Source organism: Sander vitreus, chromosome 12, assembly GCF_031162955.1.
Source record: "Sander vitreus isolate 19-12246 chromosome 12, sanVit1, whole genome shotgun sequence".
Taxonomy (NCBI): domain Eukaryota; kingdom Metazoa; phylum Chordata; class Actinopteri; order Perciformes; family Percidae; genus Sander; species Sander vitreus.
In genome coordinates this window covers 29,123,757-29,146,665 of record NC_135866.1, presented here as the reverse complement: position 1 = coordinate 29,146,665, position 22,909 = coordinate 29,123,757, and the positions used below count along the sequence as shown (strand labels likewise).

The 22,909-nt window shown below is 41.3% G+C and overlaps 1 protein-coding gene across 1 annotated transcript in view; it reads left to right on the top strand.

The window, feature by feature from the left end:
- Positions 1-22,510, top strand: part of adcy8 (adenylate cyclase 8 (brain)) — a 118,212-nt gene extending 95,702 nt beyond the window's left edge. The window contains exons 14-18 of the mRNA XM_078265089.1: positions 6,683-6,841; positions 15,315-15,461; positions 19,740-19,832; positions 21,239-21,353; positions 22,011-22,510. Coding sequence (XP_078121215.1) covers positions 6,683-6,841; positions 15,315-15,461; positions 19,740-19,832; positions 21,239-21,353; positions 22,011-22,510 — 1,014 coding nt within the window. The remainder of the gene's footprint in view (positions 1-6,682; positions 6,842-15,314; positions 15,462-19,739; positions 19,833-21,238; positions 21,354-22,010) is intronic.
- The last annotated feature ends 399 nt before the right edge of the window (positions 22,511-22,909 follow it).

Sequence of the window (22,909 nt, the reverse complement as noted above, 5' to 3'; positions counted from 1 at the left end):
TTTAAGAGGGGAGTGAGATCCAACAGAAACATGTCGTGATGGAGTAAAGCAGAGGTATTATTTTTTTTACCAAAGCCAAAGACTGGAATAATGAGGCAGCTTCATCAGATGGATTCAGGATCGAAGAACAAGGCTTTTCAATTCCTTTGTAGATGAAAACTCCCAGCGCCGTCGTCTTTTGTTGAGAAAAAGCACAGAAGGTGTAAAAGCATTTGTTGGCGCTTCGTTCAGAGACACTTTCCTGACTTTGTTGTGTTGTGAAGAAGAGCCAATTAGAGCTGAAGGATGGAGGCGACTTTAATTGTCCTCCTTATCCTTTTGTTGATGACAAGGATCCGGTTGAAGCTCTCATTCGGTGTTTGTTAAATGTGAAGGCTGTGTATGATGTCTTCACAATAGCCCAGCTAACATTTGCACACAAGCACTATGTTGAAGCTGCACGTACGTAACTTATGATGAAAAACTCTTTGATCAAAAGGTACAAAAAAAAATACGCTAATAGATGATTATGGTACAATTTTAGGCTCACAGGGAGGACGGCTTTTCTCGTCAACTGTTCTTGTGCATGTAACTGTAAGTAAGTAAGGGATGATGTAGAGCGAGGCGGTCGTTATAGCGAGTACAACCCCGACAGGGCGATCAGGACAAAATATTGATTAGATATTGATTTGTGTTGTCTTCCTGTCGACCATGCAACTTTACATTTTTCAACAGGAGGGATAAACAGGATTTTTATTGAGTTGCTAAAGAAAATAGTCCATTCCATCTCGTTGGAATCCTGCATCCAAAAGCAACGTAAACTCTGTAGCCGTTTATTTCCTCCGTCTGTCACTCAACACCACAGTATCTCCTCCTCCTGCAGCGAATACATTTCTGGCAAAAGCCACCGGTCCGGGCACGCATTTTATGCCCTCCTTATGGGGCTGTGGTAGCAGCCGTATACATTTTACGAGTCGGGCTGTGATGGGGTGCTGCCCAGCTTTCGCTAGCCATAGGTGGACAAATTAATTCACCCAGCTGCTGTTTTTAATCACCGCGGGTTGACACGACATCAGCTGAGGCGTTGTTAAGCCTCGTGTTATCCTCCCGCCCACTATGCAACTTTTTGTTTTTGTCGGTCCAAATAAAAAAATAAAAAATTTCTGCCGTTTTTTTCGAACGTTTTTGTCACTTTTTTTTCAAATTTCTTTTATCCAATTTTTTTTTTTTAAATGCCATAAAATTGAATAAAACACCCAAATTCAAAGAAAGTAGTGAACTGATCATTTAGTTTACTTGTGAAAAGCGTCGTATGGAACCATCCACGTTATTGTTTTGGACATTTTGGTTGATAAAAACCCAAATTTCTGATATAGAAACTTTTAGAAAATGGGTCAAATTTGGTGTGTTCTAACAACGGTGTGTTATACTTAGCAACGGTCTGAATTGATATTGAATGCCTTTATTGTCATGGCATTGAAGTACAATGAAATTGTAGAGCCACTCTAGTAAGATGCATCATCATTGTAACACACACACACACACACATATAACTCATCTCACAACACATTCATTGCAAACTCTTTCACTCACACACACACACACACACACACACACACACACACACACACACACACACTCTCACTCAAAGTGGATAATACATATTCTAATGTTATCAAGAAATAGCAGACCGCAGAATGCCTTAGAATTCAACAAAGCCATGTAATAACACTGGATAATGTATTTACTTGACAGTTTTTTTTGACACTTTTATATGTATTATGCAGTATGACGCAGATTTTAGTTTCTTCAGAAGCAGCGGAGGGAACGAGCCACAGTCCTTTAACGTAATAAACTAACGGCAGCGGAGCACTGAAGCCAGATGAGGTTGTTCTTCACGAACGCAGCTTCCTGTCAGAGCAGTAATTACGTTATCAAGCACAGTGACCATGAAGCATTTCATTACAAAGCTGAAGACAAGGCTCTTATTGTGAAATGATTGGGCGATCTTTTTTTTTTGACACCTAATTTTCTGTTGAATCATTTTAAGGCTGGTAGATTAGTCGAGGTTAGCTAATGGTGCCGGGGATGATTAAAAAGTAATGCCACAGAGTAAAGTGTAATAGCAAATCTTTATTCCTAAACAACAAAATAGGTCATTTTTCATTCTGTTCCGTAACAACCCATTGGTTCATATTCTGATCTGCCACATCTATGGTTAAATGGTAACTTCACTTTTTTTTCAACCTGGATGTGTCTGACAACATTATGGAAAGGTTTTTTAAGGAGGTCGACCTTTCTGTTAAACGTACAATATGTAGTTTTTGTAGTTTTAGGGGTCTCTCAATCAAAACTAACAAAAGACGTACTTTGATGACGTCGGGAAGTAGCGTGGGATCATGGGATTTGTTGTCGTCGTCAATGTCTACCAGCCAATCTAGCGTCTCCGGTAGAAAACATGTTTACTGACAAGGTAATGTATTGTAAAATATATTATAGCTTTAATCACATTAGGTTTAGTTACGGTTATTCACTTTATGTAATGCCATTCTAATGAAATATCCACAAGGTAACGTTGGCTAACGTAACGTTAGCTTGCTAACTTATCAGTAACTTTAGCTAATGTAAGATGAGTCGACTAACGATAACGTTACCCATCTACTGAACAGCTAACGTTACTGTAGCTAACGTGGTGAATTTAAAGAGTAAGATCCTTTTTTTAAACATAAAAACATCCGCGAAAATTGCGTTCGCTAAACCCACGAGACTCCATGTAAATAAACAGTAATTGTAGCATCGTAAAATACACTTCATTCAAAGTCAACAGAAACAAAATAAAACTAAAAAAGACGTTTTGGGTTGTCTTTACACTTTTTTTCCAACAATCACAACTCTAGTTTGGGTTGAAATAACCGATTTACATGTGAAAATACGTTGGCTCTATACACGCTAAAAGTATTGTTTTTTTAAAAGGAGTCTGGTGGGTTTAACGATAGCGATCCCAGAGTTGTTTCTGGTTAAACCAAGAGGATTTTTCTCTTTTAAAAAAGGTCTATATCTGTAGGGATCCTTTCCATAATGTTGTCAGACACTCATAATAATATATAAGTCTGTCAGTGGCAAAAACAGCACTTTCAGTGCACTAAATTGACGATGCACATTAGGAGTGGAGGAAAAAATGGATGCAGCATAGTATGGCGATATATTCTGTGGCAATACTGTATCAATAAACAGACGGCGAGTATCGATCTGTTTTTATATATGTGTTGGTCAGTTTGTCTGGTCAAATTTGACCCGAGGACAACAGGAGGGAGAAGGTTTGGTTAAGGCAACGTAAACTGCCTGGTTAAAGTTAGAGAAAGATCAAGTTTGAATAAAAAAACTATTTTGACTGCTGATAAGAGACAGGAAACCACTAGTCTCATATTGCCAGACCCTCCTCCACAGCGCTGCAGAGGAGGGTCTGGCTAGTCCACACAGCATTCCTGGAAAGGAGAAAAACTCTGGTTTATTGGCATTTCTTTAAACTAATCACAATCATCTTGAATGGCGCTAAGCTCCAGACGGAGCAACGGTGCCTCTGCAAAATAGCCTCAGCAAGGAACTTGTTTTGGTGGAACATGTGTACGTTCAAAAGTAGTTTTAGTCGTGCAACAGAAAACTCCGATTGGACAGATAGTCTAGCTAGCTGTCTGGATTTACCCTGCAGAGATCTGAGGAGCAGTTAACCATAGTCCTCACAAATCCACCGGTGATTAGAACACCAACACAAAACATGAAATGCCTAAAGTAAACCGTAAGCTGTCAGATAAATGAAGAGCGGCCAAAAGTATAATATTTCTCTCAGAAATTTAACGAAGGAAAAGTAGAAAAGACGTTCTTATTTGCTCTCCGCATTTGTGCAAACACTTTTTTTCCAGACTTTAATTTTTGCCTAAATCCTCTCGGAGTTTAATACCCTCACATATTTTAACCGTAGCCGGGGGGGGAAAGGCTGTCAGGCCAGAACATATGACCGTACTTCTGAACATTATTCTGCAGTAAACCTAATTAGTGAGCAGCTCTGATGCTGAGTAAAAATGTTCATTAGTGTCTGTACTTCCCTCTCAGATTTTAGGAGCTGCTTTGAATGAAAGTGCACCGCGGAGGTCGTGTTGGTTCACGCCTGAGTGACCCGGCGTTATTTCACCGGCCACCACCTCATTATCCTGGCGTCACACCGACCCAGCAGGCTTTGCATTCCTATTTAAAAAAAAAAAAAAAAAACAGAAAATGAGATTGCAGATTTGCACTCACTCATATGATTAAGGGACTAATTGATACCAAGATTAATCACAAAACTGTTTCCGCCAATCGTCAAAGAGGGACGCTAAAATCCTCACAGGCTTTATCTGCCTGCCTCCGAAATTAATTTTCAATATCACAGATTCCCCCCCCCCCTCTTTCTCCTGAGAGTACAAACTAAATGGTACTGACTTTTGTTTGGCTGTAATGTCTTCAAATGACTTTGTATTAATTGTGTGTTCAGAAAAGCAATCTGTGTTGCATACTCCTTTCGCTGCACTTCAGATTGATCGCACTCTCTTGTGTTCCATAATTGAACCAACCTTTGACTGATTTATTTTTTTTTTTTTAATTGTTCCATTCATTCCAGGCACGCGGCTCGGCCTTTCCATCATCTAAAACATATAATCAACTTTCCTCTAATCTTTGGTTACATTTTGAAGCAGTTATTAGAGTGTTAGGCCTGTCTGGAAACTCTGAAAAAAAAGGGAGAAGGGGATTTTTAGAGGCTTGGGAGGCTTGAGCACCAAAATGTTTGGAGAAAATGGAAAATAATACCGAGTTGATAGTTATTTGTTTCTGTGAAAAGCAATCTCTGGGTCAGGGTGAGTGTCTGCATGAATCATGTTGAACTCCAGCAGAGTTTTCAGGAGACTAAACGATTTGGTTCAATGAGAAAATATATTTTAAGCAGGGTTTTAAATCTTAAGTATTTCTCTATAACACAAAAAAAATCATATAATAATAATAATAATAATAATAATAATAATAATAATGATAATAAATTCATTTTTTATAGCGCTTTTCTGGACACTCAAAGACACTTTACATTTATGGTTACATAGATACAACAAACAGACAAGGTAGTGTACATAGACAAGGTTACATGACAGACAAAAGAAAAGAAAACACATAGGTGTCACTTGCTGCTAGCGTGGCACGCCCTCATACTCTGCTTCTGACTGGCTAGTAGTCCTTACCTAGCTACTGTCAGGGCACTCCCTCATACTCTGCTTCTGACTGGCTAGTAGTCCTTACCTAGGTACTGTCAGGGCACGCCCTCATACTCTGCTTCTGACTGGCTAGTAGTCCTTACCTAGGTACTGTCAGGGCACGCCCTCATACTCTACTTCTGACTGGCTAGTAGTCCTTACCTAGTTACTACTACTACTCCAACAAAGATGGAACAGAAGTGAGATGCCTCACTCTGTAGCTAAAACAGAGAGCTCAACACACAGGGTGAAAGGAGGAGCTGCAGCAATGTGCAGTACAACAAAAATATGGTGTTTTTTGAAATCTAAACCATGTAAACCCATTCTGATATAACCTCTAAATAAAATTATGAACCTGAAAATGAGCATGATATGAGCACTTTAAAGTTCTGAAAAACATCCTTGTTGTTTTTGGAGCGTTTAACCCTTCTGCAGGACTGTGTGTCTGTGTCAGGCGGTTAGCAGGGTCAGGCTGAGTGTCTGTATCAGGGTTCAACATTAAGGGCAACTAAAATGCCACGTCGGGCAAATCCAACAACCCACTTGTTGTCCTATCATAAATGACGTTCTCGTATTCTTCCCCCCCCGATGGAGAATGCTTGTTGATGATTTGAATTGAATGTGATGTTTGCCAATCAATTTAAAAAATTTTTTTTTACACTTCTGACGCTTTCAATGTTTGACTTTTTTTTCCGTATACATTTCTGACGGGATTTTTCTAGCTTTTTTTAACGTTTTTTTTTCTCGGAGTTTGACATGTTTTTTTTCCTGTTAATTTTTAAAAGTTTTTTTTTTTTTTTTATTTTTCTTTCACTATGAGGGTTGCTTTTGTCATTTTATTATCAGCACTGGGTGGACTACAGAGATATTTATATGCATTCATATGCATACAGGAATTGCAAGAAAAGTATATATTAAAAAAAAGATCAAATTTCAAAAAAAAATTTTGACAAAATTTGGCAAGTAAAAAAAAAACCTGCTGTATGTAAGCAGATTTGTGAGTCCACTTTATTTGTTTTGATAAAGAAAATATATTTTATATAGTCATAAATCAATACAAGAGCAGCATTCTTCCTTGTTTACTGCTGCAATGAAACGCTTGGTTACGTTGTAACCTTGGTTCTCTGAGTAAAGACTATTTTTCCAGTCATATTTCTTAATTGAAGTTTTCTTTAAAATAGTGTTAAAGTCTCGTCTCGTTATCGTGAACCCAATCTCGTGTCTCGTCTCTTGAGCTGAGTGTCTCGTCACACCCCTACAAAGAAGGAATAATGTACAGTAAGGGTAGAAAAGTGACTTAATCCTCACAGGCTTGTCAGCTGATTTGCTATTGGCTCCTTAGCAGAATAATATTTACTTGAAAACTACCTGAGAACTGGGAGAAGAGACACGAGAAAGGGATGATCATGTGTTTCTTCCGTCTGTAGCTGGAATACACGGCGCGGCTGGACTTCCTGTGGCGTGTCCAGGCCAAAGAGGAGATCAACGAGATGAAGGAGCTGCGGGAACACAACGAGAACATGCTGAGGAACATCTTGCCCAGCCACGTGGCCCGACACTTCCTAGAGAAGGACCGGGACAACGAGGTCTGCACAAAACACACTTTTTCATTCTTCCTCACATTGACGATCTGATCGTCTCCACAGAAACACGCTAGACATGCCTACGTCAGTCACAATGAAAAATTAAGTTTGCTTTATTTTATTTGATTGACTTAAATGTTTCTTTGCAAGATTTTGTTGTCAGGTGGAAATACAGCTGCAAGCAGAGTCCCTAAAATCTCTTCCATGTTGATGTGTTTAAGTGCTTGTGGGAATTCTGAGACTCACTATATTGTTGATGAACTAACTTCTTAGATGCAAGAAAAACAAAATGATGTAATTGGTTTTTAAGTCTTTATCCTCACATTTTGAGGATACGACACTGTAGCTTATGATGGTGAGCTGAATCTCAAATCTCATCTAAAGGCCCTGACACACCAACCCGACGGCCGACCATCAGCACAAAAGTCAGTCGGACTGATCAGTCTCCCCGAGGTCCAAAAAAGTGCCTCGGATCACACCGAAGCGACGCCGACTTGTGCGTACGTTCTGCGCATGCGCGAGACGTAATACGTCTCCATAACAGCAAGCGGCGGTAATCTGTATTGTCGCCCAAAAAATGAAAACCGGAAATGACGAACGCGTCACGTGGGTCTGGCTTCTCCAGCCGATGGTAATGGCGGCTTGTTCGAAATACGATCTCGTATTTTACGAAAATAGTTCACTCTCACGTTCATTCTGATGATCAGACATGTTGGAAACAAACCAACAGTTTGAAACCTAAACAAAATGGTTTCGATAATTTAGATAAAGTGAAAGTGAATGTATAATACCGGTAACAATCTGTCATTAAAAAGGAACTACAGTAGGTCAACATGAAGCAGGACATGTGTCTGTAAACTGACATGAACGTTTAAAACAAACATTTTGGGTAAATTTTTTACCTTCCAAGTAACTTTGTCTAACCTGGAAGTTTGTTTGCATCCGGTCTGATCAGATGGTGAGCTTAGCTATTAACATGGTGAGTAAAATGTAATTAATGCTGACAGAAATTATGGAGAAAACTAGTAAAATAAGAAAAGTGCAGGACCTCCTCTGTCAACCACTGATATGAAGAAAAGAAAAGGCTCTGTAATTGCTTTTCAAACAACAAACAAACAGAGAGAGAGAGAGAGAGAGAGAGAGAGAGAGAGAGAGAGAGTGTTTTGGTCGTATGACTTTGATTTGATTTTAATAACATGTTGTCAAGCCGAGAACACATTGATTTATCTCGCCGTCACAGGAAGGAGTGACTCAGTGGCCGCGACTCTGCAGAGTCAAACTTTACAAAGTTTCTTTTTCTTTGTTCCCCTTATCTCTGCTGCCCTTTTCATTGTGTGCTTTTAATTTCCATTGAATGGAGCTGGCCTGCACTTGTTAAAAGTCTAAATTGGGAGCACACGCAATAACAAAGAAATCAGATGGGTCTTTGGTTAATCTGGTGCGTGTTTGAACCCATCTTTTTCTAAATTAAATGACCTTTCCCATTACGTTTTTTACGTTTATCTTGAATGTGTGTTGATTATTATGACATACACTGCATGACTTAAAGATGTACACTCAAACAACACAATCTGGCTGCAGGGATTTGCTCTAGGGGGTCGACCGATTCTGTTTTTTCAGGGGCGATACCAATTATTAGTAGTTAAAGCTATAGTGCGTAGTTTCTGTTGCCCCTATGAGGAATTCTAAGTAATGACAATGAAACACAGTTGCTAGTAGCCAAGGAGGACACGGAGGATGAAAAAAAACATGATGGACTCTTCAGAAGAGGTCATTATCTTCACTCGAGCTTCTGTGCAGCAAAGTAGCCGGACGCCACAACCTTCTGAAATCCAGAGAGAGTTGTGTGGAGCTGATAGTCTTAATTAGCTTTTTAGCAACTCATTTGGCAACGGCTTGAATGTAACGGACATTCATTAATATAAAAAAAGTTATGCACTCAAGCTTTAAAGGGCCAATGTGTAGGAATTTCTCCCATCTAGCGTTAAGATCATATATCGCAATCAACTCTCTCACGCCACGCAGTTCAAAGTACGTATTACAACTACGGTAGCCTTCACGCTTCAAAAAGCCGGTTTATTGCTCTTTTCAATATAATTTTTCTTTTTCTGGGCAAAGACTCCTGTTCCTGAAATTTGGATTTTGACTTTCTTTTATGATCTAGTTTTACAGTCAGTCATAACGGAAAAAGAACATAAATAAAGATTTTCTTCAGGGCATAATTACATGGTTTCGGATCGGTGCATAAACTCCAATGTTTTAGATAATAAAGAGCTGTGGTTTACTTCACAAAGTGTGATTCAACACATTTCCCCTACAGCAGAGTCTAGTGGCAGTGAGCTTTACATCAGTCACGTCCACGCTCGGCATCACACATGATGATCTGATGTGTGTGTAACTCTGGAACTCCCGGCGACGTACAGTTCTTGTGCAGACGTTTCCTGAGGCAGTTTAGAACTCAGCAAGCAAGTGTTGCAGCTGAGGACAACTGATTTTTCCCAGTCCTGCTGAGCTTGTGCGGCTCATTGCTTTGCAGCTGAGCTGTGGTTACTCTTAGAGGTTTCTGCGCCACAGTAACAGCATGTGCAGTCGACCCTGGCAGATCTAACAGAGCAGAACAGGAATATGATAAATTGACCCGTTCAGTGTTTTCCATAAGACTTAGGTGCACGTAGTTAGCAGGGAGTCTAGGGGTCCTCCATAAAGAAAATGTTATGTTTTTCAATTAATACAAAATGCAATTTCACACCATTATGGACCATTAATAAATAACCATTAAAAAAAGCTTAAAGACAAAACTTGCTAAAGAAGTCCACTGGGGACCAACTACAACCATTGGATCTGAGAAAAGTCAATCAGTTAGTTTTGATGCTCACATTTATTTTACATTTGGTAGCCTATAGCTGGTGCCCAAAACGGCTTTGGTGCTGCCCTTAAAAGCCTTATAATGGTAGAGAAAACCTAGCCTGGTCCTACCAGACTCTGGTCCATTAGCCTGGTCCTACCAGACTCTGGTACACTAGCCTGGTCCTACCAGACTCTGGTCCATTAGCCTGGTCCTACCAGACTCTGGTACACTAGCCTGGTCCTACCAGACTCTGGTCCATTAGCCTGGTCCTACCAGACTCTGGTCCATTAGCCTGGTACTACCAGACTCTGGTCCATTAGCCTGGTCCTACCAGACTCTGGTACATTTCATTTATACAGAGAGTCTGGCCACTCTCCATTGACAAGTGTTAACTTCCTTGAAGGCGGGTACTCTGTTGAAGTTTAAAACTATTGGATCTGCCCAGAGCCACTCTGGATCTGCCATAACCAATCGCTAACGTTTGGTCGTGACGTCGGCTTAGCATCGCTAGCATTCGCCTTAGCCATCTCCTTAGCCATCTCCTTAGCCATCTCCTTCACCACTAACGGAGCGAGCTGGAAAATCTAACTGTCCCCGAACCCCCTGGGGAGGAGGGCCACAACATCATGGCCACCAACAAAACTCAGCAAAGATTGTTCTTGCTCGGGCTTTAACTTCTGGATATTCGGCAGCGTTGCCACAACGGACCGAATGGCTTTGCTCGCATCTTTCTCCGCCACCATTACGGAGCTCACCGAAGGTTACCGAACCTCAACATCAGCGTTCTCAGCCACTCCCTCTCTTCGCTGATTGGACCGGTAATTTTTTGACCGGAGAAAATCCAAGAATATACCGCAAACCCAGACGTGGTACTGAAAGAAAATGAAATGGATGAATGGAAGTATGTAAGAGGGCGGAGCCAGGCTCGAGAAAACCCTGTCATTGGAAAGAAAGCATCATGTCCACAAACCTTTGGCCATAAAGCATAGATTGGTTCGTTTTGGCTTCAATGAATCTGGCAGTTAAGATTTAAGAACCATCAGTTCAGTCATTTGGTTATCCCAAATGGGAAACTTGATGTGCAGTCAGGAGTGCAAGATAAAACACATTCAAACTACATACAAATAAACAAGCCAACAATACCAAGATATGTACAAAAAAGTTTCCTGTATGTAATATATACAACACAATTTTACACCACAGGAGCAATCTCTTAAAAATTCTACATTACATGTGCAAATTAAGCCAAGTTATTGCACAGGGAACAAAGGAGTTTTTACTCAAACTCTGAGTGAAGGGGGTGGTTTGTGCAGTCCAATATAGACCGGGCCTTGCTGAGTACTGAATTTAGCGTCAATCCGTAGAGCAGATGTTCAGGGCCTTCAGTCTGGACCAAAACGGCAGACCGACCGACCAACGTTTAAAAAAAACCATTGTTTTTAATGAGATTTATAATTATTAATTACACCTTTTAAAAGTTATGGCTGATAACGTCTGTGTTTCTCTGTAATGAGCAGCCTGCAATTAAGATGAAAGAGGAGATGACTCTGGGATGAATCTATATAAATATCCATCACCAGGGTTTAATAGAAGTTCACACTAAAACTAAAACAGTATTTTAGCTTTTTTTATTTAATGTGGGGGAGAAAATCTGACAAGAAAATTGCTTAATTTCACTTCTTTTCTTCTCTGTTTGTTCTGCTGCATTCTTCTCGTTCACCAACTCGATAATGGCTGATTGTGCGGGTCGGCAGAGAGGACAGTTATCGCACGTCAGAGTCTAATCGCCGTATTGTCCCCGTCCGTCCTTGTCTCAGCTCCCTCATTATCGACTCCTCCAATCTTCCGTTGCCTCCCGAACAAAAGGCAAGCGGCCGATGAATTATGAATGTCAGGAGAGGAGAGCTGATATCATTCTGCTGCCATGTCTGTTCCTACTTATAAAGATCACGATTAAAAATGCATCCAGGATCCTGATCACTTGTTACATTATTAATCAGGCTGATTATTGTTCCGTGATTTAGAAACTGAAGCTCTGGGTCCGCTGAAGAGCTGGTGACAGAAAGCTGAGAGTCATTTTATCAACATTTTTTTTGGGTAGCCTTTTATTCGCTCAAGGACACCCATCCTGTGATTTGTTAAAGAGTCCTGTTTGTCCCGGGTTGTGTGTGTTTCACAGTTAAATGAGAAAGGTGCTTTAAGCAGAGAAATTAGGTTTATATTGAGTTCCACTTGCTGCCGCAGACATTAAACATGTCCTGAAGAATTGTACTCTACTTCTTCTAAAAGTGTAAGAAGAAATATAAAGAAGGGTTTTGGATTTAAAGATGAAATAGTCTCGCACTGCCAGACCTTCCTCCACAGCGCTGCGGAGGAGGGTCTGGCTAGTCCACGCAGCATCCCAGCATTCTGGGATGGGAGAAAATTGTGCTCTGGTTTATTGGCATTTCTTTAAACCAATCACAATCGTCTTGTGCGGCGCTAAGCATCGGACGCATGACAGTGCCGCTGCAAAATAGTCTTGGGAAGGAACTTGTTTTGGTGGAACATGTGTACATCGGGAGGCGAGCTCTGGAAGTAAAATGGCTGTTAAGAGTGTGATGAGAATTTTACTCAAAAACTCAAATAAATATAATTTGTCGATTCTAGCTCAGAGGATGTTTCCTGAATTGACCAGGGTTTAGAATGCCAAGACAAACAAAAAAGGTGAAGGATATGCGGCCAAAAATCTATAAGCCAGAAGTCTGTATAAAATCAACCTTGTTTTAAGAAAAACATGTTTTTATTTGCAATGTCATGGAGAGGTACTACACTACCCACATTCCAAAGCGTAACAGCGACGTCTCTGACGCTGGAGGTTGCTGGAAAATGGAAATGTTTAACGAACCAACCCGCCAACAGCTATAGCAAGCTGCTACCACTGAATTATCTGATCGTGTCTGTACACAGTCTTGTGCCTTTTTGTCCATTTTTTAAAAATGTTTTTTTTTGCAGCAGCAGATGTTTTATGTCACTTTTCATCTCATAGCTGTTTGTCTCGGTTCCAGGCTTAGAACTCTTTATAGAAGCATTTAATGAAATGTCAATGGCAATAATGAACGGGGAAAATCTCTTCAGCGGTCACTGTTGAGCTCTATAGAACCGCGTCAAATCAAACATATTTTAATTTTTAAATAGTTTGAGGAATTATATGCTAAAGCCTTCACAGAAGAGTTGGGTATCGTTTGGGTTTTTTCCGATACTAAAACGATACTTTTAAAACGGTGCGGGTGCCTAAACGGTGCCTGAACCGATACTTATATCCCTATAAAAATAGGGTTATAGGGAATAGGGTATTTTACAATAACTTTGAATGCAGCACGAGGCTTACTAGTTTCAAGTGAAGTTTTCAGACAGAGGCAGCTGCAGACTGCTTAACGTCCCGCTGTTGGAATCCTCTACAGTGAAATACAGACACCCTTTACACCGTTTAGCTGTCAGCATTTTAACCATGTTTAATCCAGCTGCTAGCTAATGGTAGGCTAACATTACCTGCTGTCAAGTAAAGTGTTAACTAGCGTCATGTGCAGCAATGCTCCTGTTGCCTCTAACGTCTGATCAGAGCAGCGCAAAAGGCATTTAATTGGCACCGAAATGAGGCACCGAAATCTGCGTTGCAATTCGGTCTGGTAGAGACCGGTCGTTTAGGCACCAGTGCCGTAGTAGCACCAGGTTTCGGTACCCAACCCTACTTCACAGTCACCACATCTCTACCCAAGAAGTCGCTGTTCTGGAGGCTTGTGGTGGTGACACATCACTAACATACTGAAATAACACACTTCTCCTAAAAAAAAGCTTCACTTGCAGCATGAAACCCTAAACAAACGTCAGAACAGTGACTCACGGGATACTAAAGAAGGGCCAAGAAATTCACTTAGTTCCACTTTTACCAACTTTATCTTTAAAGCTTTGACATTTGACTTTGCTCATTAAGTGTTTATAATGCCGGCGGCGATGTCACATTAAAGTCAGAGGCCAAGTGTAATTAAATAGAAAAGCCAAGCAGAATGCCGAGCGAGAGTAAGAGATGTCTGACTTCTGACTCTTTAATTATTTATATGAGATGTTATGTTTACCAGCCTGTTATTAAAATATTCCCATAGCGACGTGAAGCTGTTTCCTGTCAGCAGGCCTGCTGCTCTGCTCGCTCCTGTACCAACACTGCCCCCCGGTGGTGGGAACAGTGTAGTGCAGCTGCTGCATCACAGAACCTTCAAACCTCAGTGTTTCTTTGCAGATGCAAGATTGTTTTTGTTTTTTTATATATATATATATATATATATATATTTAAAAAAAATATATATATATATAAAAAAAAATATATATATATATATTTTTTTTTATATGTATATTTTTTTATATATAAAAAAATATACATATTTTATATTGTACTAAATATACATGGTCATCATTAAATATTCATTTTGACCTTCATACACTATTACACTTTATCAATTTAAAGATTAATTTTAATATTTAGAAAATATCCTTTTATTAGTATTCAATTTATAGGACTACACCAGTGTCATTACATCTTTTATAGAGCTGCAAAGATTAATAATGGTGAATTGATTAGTTGTCAACTATTACATTGATTGCCAACTATTTTGACAATCGATTAATCGGTTTGAGTCATTTGTTAAGAAAAAAAGAAGTAATACTTCTCTGATTGCAACTTGTTGATATTGAAGAGTTGGCCATCCATCTCTTCATTATCACACAAAGGGGGAGAGGAGAAATTGACTTTTCAGCGTGAGCCTGTCTCTCTCAGCCCCTATCACCATTATATGTCTGTCTGCTGTCCACCTGACTGTCTTATAGGCTATATTAGCCTTCCTACACAATCTGGACTCTGGTCATAACCTCTACATCTTATAACTTATTCCCTGTTAGATATTGTTCTCAACGTATATTATTTATTTTCTGTCAAGCAATTCTAATTCTATTATGTTTATATTCTTGTCTTTTCATAGTCATAGTTCATATTTAATAAGTGATTGCACTGATCAATCCCTACACTGTTCTCTTTTGCACTACACACTCTACCATAGCACCTTTAACTCTTTACATTTCTGTGAGTGATTTGTATGTATGTGAGATGTGTGTATGTGTATTTGTTGTATTATGGTTGTCTAAGCTACTGGATGGCTAAAATTTCCCTCGGGATGAATAAAGTATCTATCTATCTAGCTTGTTAAATGTGAATATTTTCTAGTTTTTTCACTCTTTGACCCCCTTCTTCTCTCCTCTGTGACAGTAAACTGAATATCTTTGAGGACGTCATTTTGGGCTTTTGGGAAACACTGATCCACATTTTTTTTAACTTTGTACACCAAACAACTAATCGATTCATCGACAATGGAAATAATCGTTAGTTGCAGCTCTAGTTGACGTCAAACAAATTACATAAATGCATCAAATCAAAAACTGATGAAAAGAATCAGATTTTGTCGATTGATTTAGGTAGGCTAAAAGATTCTACACCTTGAACTTCATATCAATTGTATAGGAACACTGATATTTTTTTTAGCATTTTCAATAAGACAAATGTGACAATAGTCGTTGAATCCGTGCCGTGTGCCCCCACAGGAGCTGTACTCCCAGTCCTACGACTCGGTGGGCGTGATGTTTGCGTCCATCCCGGGCTTCGCCGACTTCTACTCCCAGACTGAGATGAACAACCAAGGAGTCGAGTGCCTCAGGCTCCTCAACGAAATCATTGCTGACTTTGACGAGGTGAGACCGCCGACTTTAAATTGCACCCAAGTACACTTCAGCCCAACTTTCAAACATGCGTCAGCATCGTCCATTTTTGATTAAAACATCCAGATTATTCCCCCAGAACACTTCAGAACTGATTAATGTACAGGAAGAAACTACAGGAGAGCTTACGTCTGCAGGTTATCCGATAGAAACGACTCCAGAGAGAATAAAAACATCTACAAGAACACTACTGAGATGCATTTCTTTTTTGGGTGATTAAGAATTTTTTATTTTATTTTTTTATTTATTTTGACCCAGACCCATTAAACTAGTTTGGACCCAGCTTCTTATGTGCTTACCCATCCCGCTTACAACCCATCTTCCAGAAGAAATAATCTTGGGCTGAATGGAACCTTGGTCCCTGCAATCCCACATAGGTTTTAATGTAAAACCTTCAATTTCTAAAGAGAGGATTATTATGGGCTTATTTTGATAAATGAAATGTTTTTCGTCGACTGCAAAGTCAACCATTATGGGACCTTTGCTGCATGTCGTTCCCATCTCGCTCTTCCTCCTTTCTTGTCATCTCTCCTCTGCCCTTTATGCCTTTTATTATGAAGCAAAGGGTCAAACTCTGGTCATTGACTTTCCAGCAAACACTGAGTTTATGTCAACCGTCTGGTTGCATCAATGTTGCACAGTTGCGACTGTCATCATATAATGAAATCAGAACAATGCTAAGAAACTGAAACAGTGAAGAGGAGTCTTTTCAGTAGCAAACACGCTAAAGGTTTCAAAGACGGGTCTTAGAAGTTTGTTTCCAACAACAAGCCAGTTTTTCGGTGCAAAAAATATGTCAAGATGTCCACAGAAACCTCTCAAACACAACCGAGTTTTAGCTGTTGTAGTAGAACTAATCTGCGTTCATATTAACACGTCTGTGTAGTACTCAGATCACTACTGAGATGTATTGATTTCCCTTACAGAGTTACAGAAGGATTTGCTGTAGTTTGAATAGTAGGACTTCAGGATTCCCTCCAAAAAATATGTATATATCCCTCTGTCCAGTAGAGGGAAAAAACTAAATACTTTCAGTTATTTAAACTATTTCAGATTAAATCAGTTCCTACACAGTTCAAAAAGGCAGAAAAACAATGGAGAAGTATACCCACACATGCTTAGTTTACCTTTCCCACTTTAGGAAATTTGAGGACCCCCTCCTGACACCGCTCTCACCGTCTTCACGTCTACATTAACAGCGGAGCAGCTGGACTTAAAGTTTATATTCAGGATATTTTTAATATGTAGGATTCACTTTTCTAGAAAATTCTTAATTCTTAAACTGAATTTGTGAAACTGGCAGAAAAGATGACTAATATTGAATGCACACTTGCTGAAGTTTGCTGAAGCTCTGGCACATCTTGGGTCCCTGTGGACAAGTGTGGAGGAACCCGTGTTCCTGATCGAGCCTCCACAATGAGTTTTTGACAGAAAGTGTCCAAGTCTCCTAATAAGAGGCGAGACAGACAGACTCCACCAGCTGAGCTCTCTGCTGCCTCGGGCCACACTCCTCACTCACTCCTTGAACATGAACAGACGTCTCTTTTCTCCATCGGGGAAACTCGCCTTAAGAGACACGCAGAGAGGAAGATGGCAGAGTGGCTCAGAATATGAGCAGCACATAATAACATCAGAGGACAATTGGCAAAACTGTTAATCACATGAAACGGAATATTTTCTGGTGTTTTGCAACATCATATTTCTTTTACAATATGTTTCTGTAGCTCAGAATAGCCATGGTGTTGAGCTGTCTTAAAATTTCTGTTTCTGCTACTCAGGCTACATTTACATTGCTATGTTTTGGTTTTTAAGTGGAGTTTTGAGCCAAAAAAGATCTCTGTGCACACAAGTGTTTTTAGCTGCAGTAGAAGGACTCATCTCTGTTTAAACTAACACGCCCAAACCAGAATATCTCATCAACATTCTGGTATACTGGGCATAAACAGGAGGCAGCGTGGAGACTCCGCCCACTGCTGGTAGTAGCCATGGTAACGTTTGAAGATTTAAGTCTCATAGAACGATACGTTGTGACCAATGAGACCCAATCAGGAGGAGAAACGTTGGCGTCAGTGTCGGTGTGGCCAAAGGTCTCCGTTTGCAGCCGTTGAGACTGAAACACAACCCTGCAGATTCCAAACCAAAACGGGTCAGAAGAGTTTCCAAATGTCTCCGGTTTAGGGGCTCGGAAACGCCAGAGCAGGGGGAATGAGAGGAGGAAACGCCAGAGCAGGGGGAATGAGAGGGGGAAACGCCAGAGCAGGGGGAATGAGAGGAGGAAACACCAGAGCAGGGGGAATGAGAGGGGGAAACACCAGAGCAGGGGGAATGAGAGGGGGAAACGCCAGAGCAGGGGGAATGAGAGGGAGAAACGCCAGAGCAGGGGGAATGAGAGGAGGAAACGCCAGAGCAGGGGGAATGAGAGGGGGAAACGCCAGAGCAGGGGGAATGAGAGGGGGAAACGCCAGAGCAGGGGGAATGAGAGGAGGAAATGCCAGAGCAGGGGGAATGAGAGGGGGAAACGCCAGAGCAGGGGGAATGAGAGGGGGAAACGCCAGAGCAGGGGGAATGAGAGGGGGAAACACCAGAGCAGGGGGAATGATATAGAGAGTAGTATTTTAAACTAAGTAATGCGCTGAAACGTGAACACACAGATTGCCAGAGCAGGGGTAATGAGAGGGGTAAACATAGCAGAAGATATTTAGTTTTAAACCAAAACGTAGGAATTTAAATGTAGCCTCAGTGTGTGAGTCTGTCAGGTATCCAGGATTTTGCTGTCTTATGCTGACTTTTCTCCTGATGCAGCTTCAGTCGATGGCACTTTTTCAGCCATGTCAGCGCTCATGCTGAGTACACAACTCCTCCTGTGTTTATGCTGCATTCATAAACGGCTGGAGGAGGGAAACTGACTGAGGGCAATATCGTACCTGACATTTGCTGTTTTGTCAGGAAAACTGAGCTTGCAGGAACTCCATTTCTAGTCAGAAGTGGAAATTCTTCGGTCCTGCAAAAAGATTCAAAATGGGGGGGCGACCTCTAGCTCACCCAGTAAGAGCGTTCACCGCAGCAGCACGGGTTCAAATCCGACCTGCTGCCCTTTGCTGCGTGTCATCCCCCTATCCACTGTCTCTACTACTAATAAAGGGAAAAGCCCAAAAAAAAGATTCCAAATGGGACTTCCTGTGCTGAAAGTAGGCCAGGCAGAACATTTTTATTAACAAAATAAACAGAAGAATGGTTAAAAGTAGGAAACGGATTTTTATTTGTGCAGTTTCCTTATCAGCAAAGATTTTATGTCTTTTCTAGTTTATAATAATACAACTGCAGAGCCCGTTTAAAAACGTGCCTGTTCAGAATAGGCGATTGTTTTTGTAAAGCCCAGTGCAGACCAAAGATTCGCAACGAGACAAGTTGAAACTTGCAACTAGTCCTACTTGCAAGGCGCCGGTCTGCAGCGTTCTGAAACCTGCCAGTTCACACCAATGAGACGAGACGAGACGGTGTATCATCTCCATAGCAACGCCTCTTTGTACTTAGGTTCTAACGTCCGACTTCCAGGCTTTTTTGTAGCTGAATATATCATTTGTTGCGTCTAAATATGAATGTGCATAACGTTAGCGATAGTGATATAACGTTAGCGTGCTTTCGGGCGGTCGTTGAGGCTCCGTCTTAAACTCTGCTATTTCGACCAGCTGTTTGTAACACAAAAATAAAATGTATAATGGATCATTTTATTTCTAGACTTTGTAGCTGACTTTACCAGTGGACTTCTCTATTGGCTGTTGAAACAGGAGACGTCTCTTACGTTCTAAAACCAGCCTCTGGAGACTCCACCAGCTGACTTCTCTATTGGCTGTAGAAACAGGAGACGTCTCTTACGTTCTAAAACCAGCCTCTGGAGACTCCACCAGCTGACTTCTCTATTGGCTGTAGAAACAGGAGACGTCTCTTACGTTCTAAAACCAGCCTCTGGAGACTCCACCAGCTGAGTCGCAGCGACACCATCAGCTGGTTTGAGTCGAGCTGAGACGGGCCGGTTCAGACCGCTGAAACTTTTCTCTACGACGTTCTAAAACGGTGCCGTCTCATCGTGAATCTTTGGTCTGAACTGGGCTTTAGATATAATAATCAGTTGGTTAGAAAGCTGACTTGCAGAAGGATGGCTACGAAGGAGAATAAATGTATCAAAGATCAAGATTCATTTCCTTGAGATCAGGAAAGTAAACATTTCTTTCACTGTATCACTTGTCACAGTTGCTAGGCGAGGAGCGTTTCCAGGACATCGAGAAGATCAAGACGATTGGCAGCACCTACATGGCCGTCTCCGGTCTGTCGCCTGAAAAGCAGGTGAGATCCTCCGCGGTTCATTCCAACGTTTGTCAGTCTGCTTGTTTCTAACCTGCAGGCTGTCCCAGATGAGAGGCAGCGTCGAGCAGGGAACTTCATATACAAATTAGGCTCACAAGACACAAACACAAATTGCTCATTTGCAAATATAGAACTTGTTTGCTGGTTTTCCAAAAATCTCCTTCATCTACTGATTGACATCAACTCACTGTAGACTTTCAATGAAAAAGGTGCAAAAACTGGCAAAATAACGGTCTTATAGTTGTATTCTTTATTAATTTCTCCGCTTTATTTGTGTGTATAAATAGTAAAACAATATCTTTTTTACAACCTAAAACTGTTAATAATATTTGGAGTGATTAGGACTAAATATAACTATAGATTGTTTGTATTATGAACTTGTATTTTGGGTTCCTGGCAGCTTCATACTTTATTTTTAAATTGACCAAATGAGACGTCAGACTCAAAGTTCAGTTTGTGCTGTAAAAAGGAGGAAAAAGTAACAGCGGGTGTAACGCAATAGAGCCAAACCTCTCAGAAGCATCATTGGTTTATTTGGTTTTTATAGGGTGGCAGCTGTACAAGAATTTTTCTGTACCAATATAGACTAAAATGAGAAAAAGTACAATGTAAATCAGAAAATATCTCATCAAAGATTAAGAATCTGGCCAAGCATTCAGTGCCAACCTGACTGATTCTGGTGAATTCTTATCCAACAATGTGAGCCTTTTATGCATCAATTCATGGTGCAAATGTCTCTATTTATTAAAAAGAACGTATTATTCTCCTGTATTGTTCAAATCTTTCTGCATATTCAAAACATCACCACGTGTTTCGTTATGTTTTTAAAGGAATCATGTTCAGCTCATCAACAAATCTGTACAAATCTACATTAGAGCTGGAACAATTCCAAATGTTACCGTACAATTAATTGTGATTAACAATATAATTGTCTCTTTCAGTCAAATAAAAAAAAAAAAAATAGTTATTTATGTATTACTTTTTCAAAGTTTTGAGTAAATCACAGGATACATCTTTTGGTTATATCACTGTCATGTGACCCAGATAATGTAATGACACAAGTACATGTGCACACCTATGTAGTAAACCAACCCCTCTTTATTATCATAAATTATCATAAAACAAAAAATTGACCATTACCATCAACATTTATACCCTTTAGGACTAATGTTAGTGTGTAATGACTGTTACAGGCCTAAATCTACATAAAACAAATACAGACGATCCTGTCGTGTTCTTTAACCCCCCATAGTAGCACATTTTTAGTAGACACAGTTCTTGTTTTCCGTACATATTTTGAGCCCCCTGAACAGTTATTTTTATCTCTTTTGGGGAGTGGGTTGTCTTTCATAAGTGTCAGATTTTGACTCTTCTCTGACCCGCAGCAATGTGAAGATAAGTGGGGTCACCTGTGTGCGTTGGCTGACTTCGCCATCGCCCTCAACGAGAGCATCCAGGAGATCAACAAGCACTCGTTCAACAACTTCGAGCTGAGGATCGGTAAGAGCTCCGTGTCATTCATCATTACAGCAGGAACACACTGCACGCGGAAGCCCCGCAAACAGCTGTGAAGTGTAGATTTGTGCCTGATCGTTCGCCTGGCTGTACATACGTGTGTGTGTGTGTGTGTGTGTGTGTGTGTGTGTGTGTGTCACTCTTTCTGTCCATCCGTCTGTCTCTCTCTCCGTGTGCCTGATCACGTGTCTCGCTGTGAGAAGTCAAGACAGCCAAAATCACCATAAACCTGGGTGTTTTATTTTGAAATATGTTTTATTTTGTAAAGTATTCGGCTGCACTGTGGCCTTCCTGTATGTGATTACCTGCCTGGCTTGACACACACGGCTCACTGAAGAAATGTAGGAGTCGCCAAACAACCACTGCGCCTGATCGCAGCCGGTATGAACAGACAGATGAGACAACATAGTCGGCGAAATGAAAATAGCGGCGCGTCGCAGTGTGTGTTCCTAACAAACATTGGGTACAACCAACGTTTCTAGACGCATATTTTAACGTGTCCTCAACAGCCAGGTCTTTAAACCTTGCACTGTATAACTGAACAGATCTCTGATGTGTAGAAAACATCAGAGATCTTGACGTTTCTGAAAACGGGTCTCTAGAATGAAGCAACAACTGATCGCCTGTGTGTGTGTTTGGCAGGGATGGCCCACGGCTCGGTGGTGGCAGGCGTGATCGGCGCCAAGAAGCCCCAGTACGACATCTGGGGGAAGACGGTGAACCTGGCGAGCCGCATGGACAGCACGGGGATCAGCGGCAAGATCCAGGTGCCCGAGGACACCTACCTGATCCTGAAGGAGCGCGGCTTCGCCTTCGAGTACCGCGGCGAGATCTACGTCAAGGGCATCAGCGAGCAGGAGGGCAAGATCCGCACGCACTACCTGCTGGGCCGCGTGCAGCCCAACCCGCTCATCATGCAGCCGCGCAAGATCACGGGCCAGTACTCGCTGGCGGCCGTGGTGCTCGGCCTGGTGCAGTCGCTGAACCGCCAGAAGCAGAAGCAGATCCTAAACGACAACAACAACTCGGGCATCCTGAAGGGCCACCACCACTACAACCGGAGGACGTTGTTAGCGCCCGGTAGCTCCGAGGTGGGAGCGGGGCATCACCCGGAAGCAGCTGATAAGACTGAGCTGTCCTGAAGGGCACACGGGAGTTTTAGTTCCACGCTCTGCAGGCAGAATACATTCCAGAGGTTGAGTTAAACTTCAGCGGATGAGGCTTTCTTTTAAGATTTTTTTTTTTTTTTCTGGCATTTTAGGCCTTTATTTGATAGGTCAGCTTATACATTTAAGGGGAGAGAGAGAGAGGGGGAACGACATGCAGTAAAGGGCTGCAGGTCGGAACCGAACCCGCGGCCGCCGCAGCGAGGACCAAGCCTCTGTACATAGGGTGCGTGCTCTACCAGGTGAGCTACCCAGGTGCCCCGGGTGCATAAGTAACGATAAGAGAGCAGCAAGATTTTTCCAGACCTCTGACTAGTCGCTCTTATTTCAGATCTTTAAAAATTAAAAAAGGAGAACAGAAAGTCTTTTCAGGAG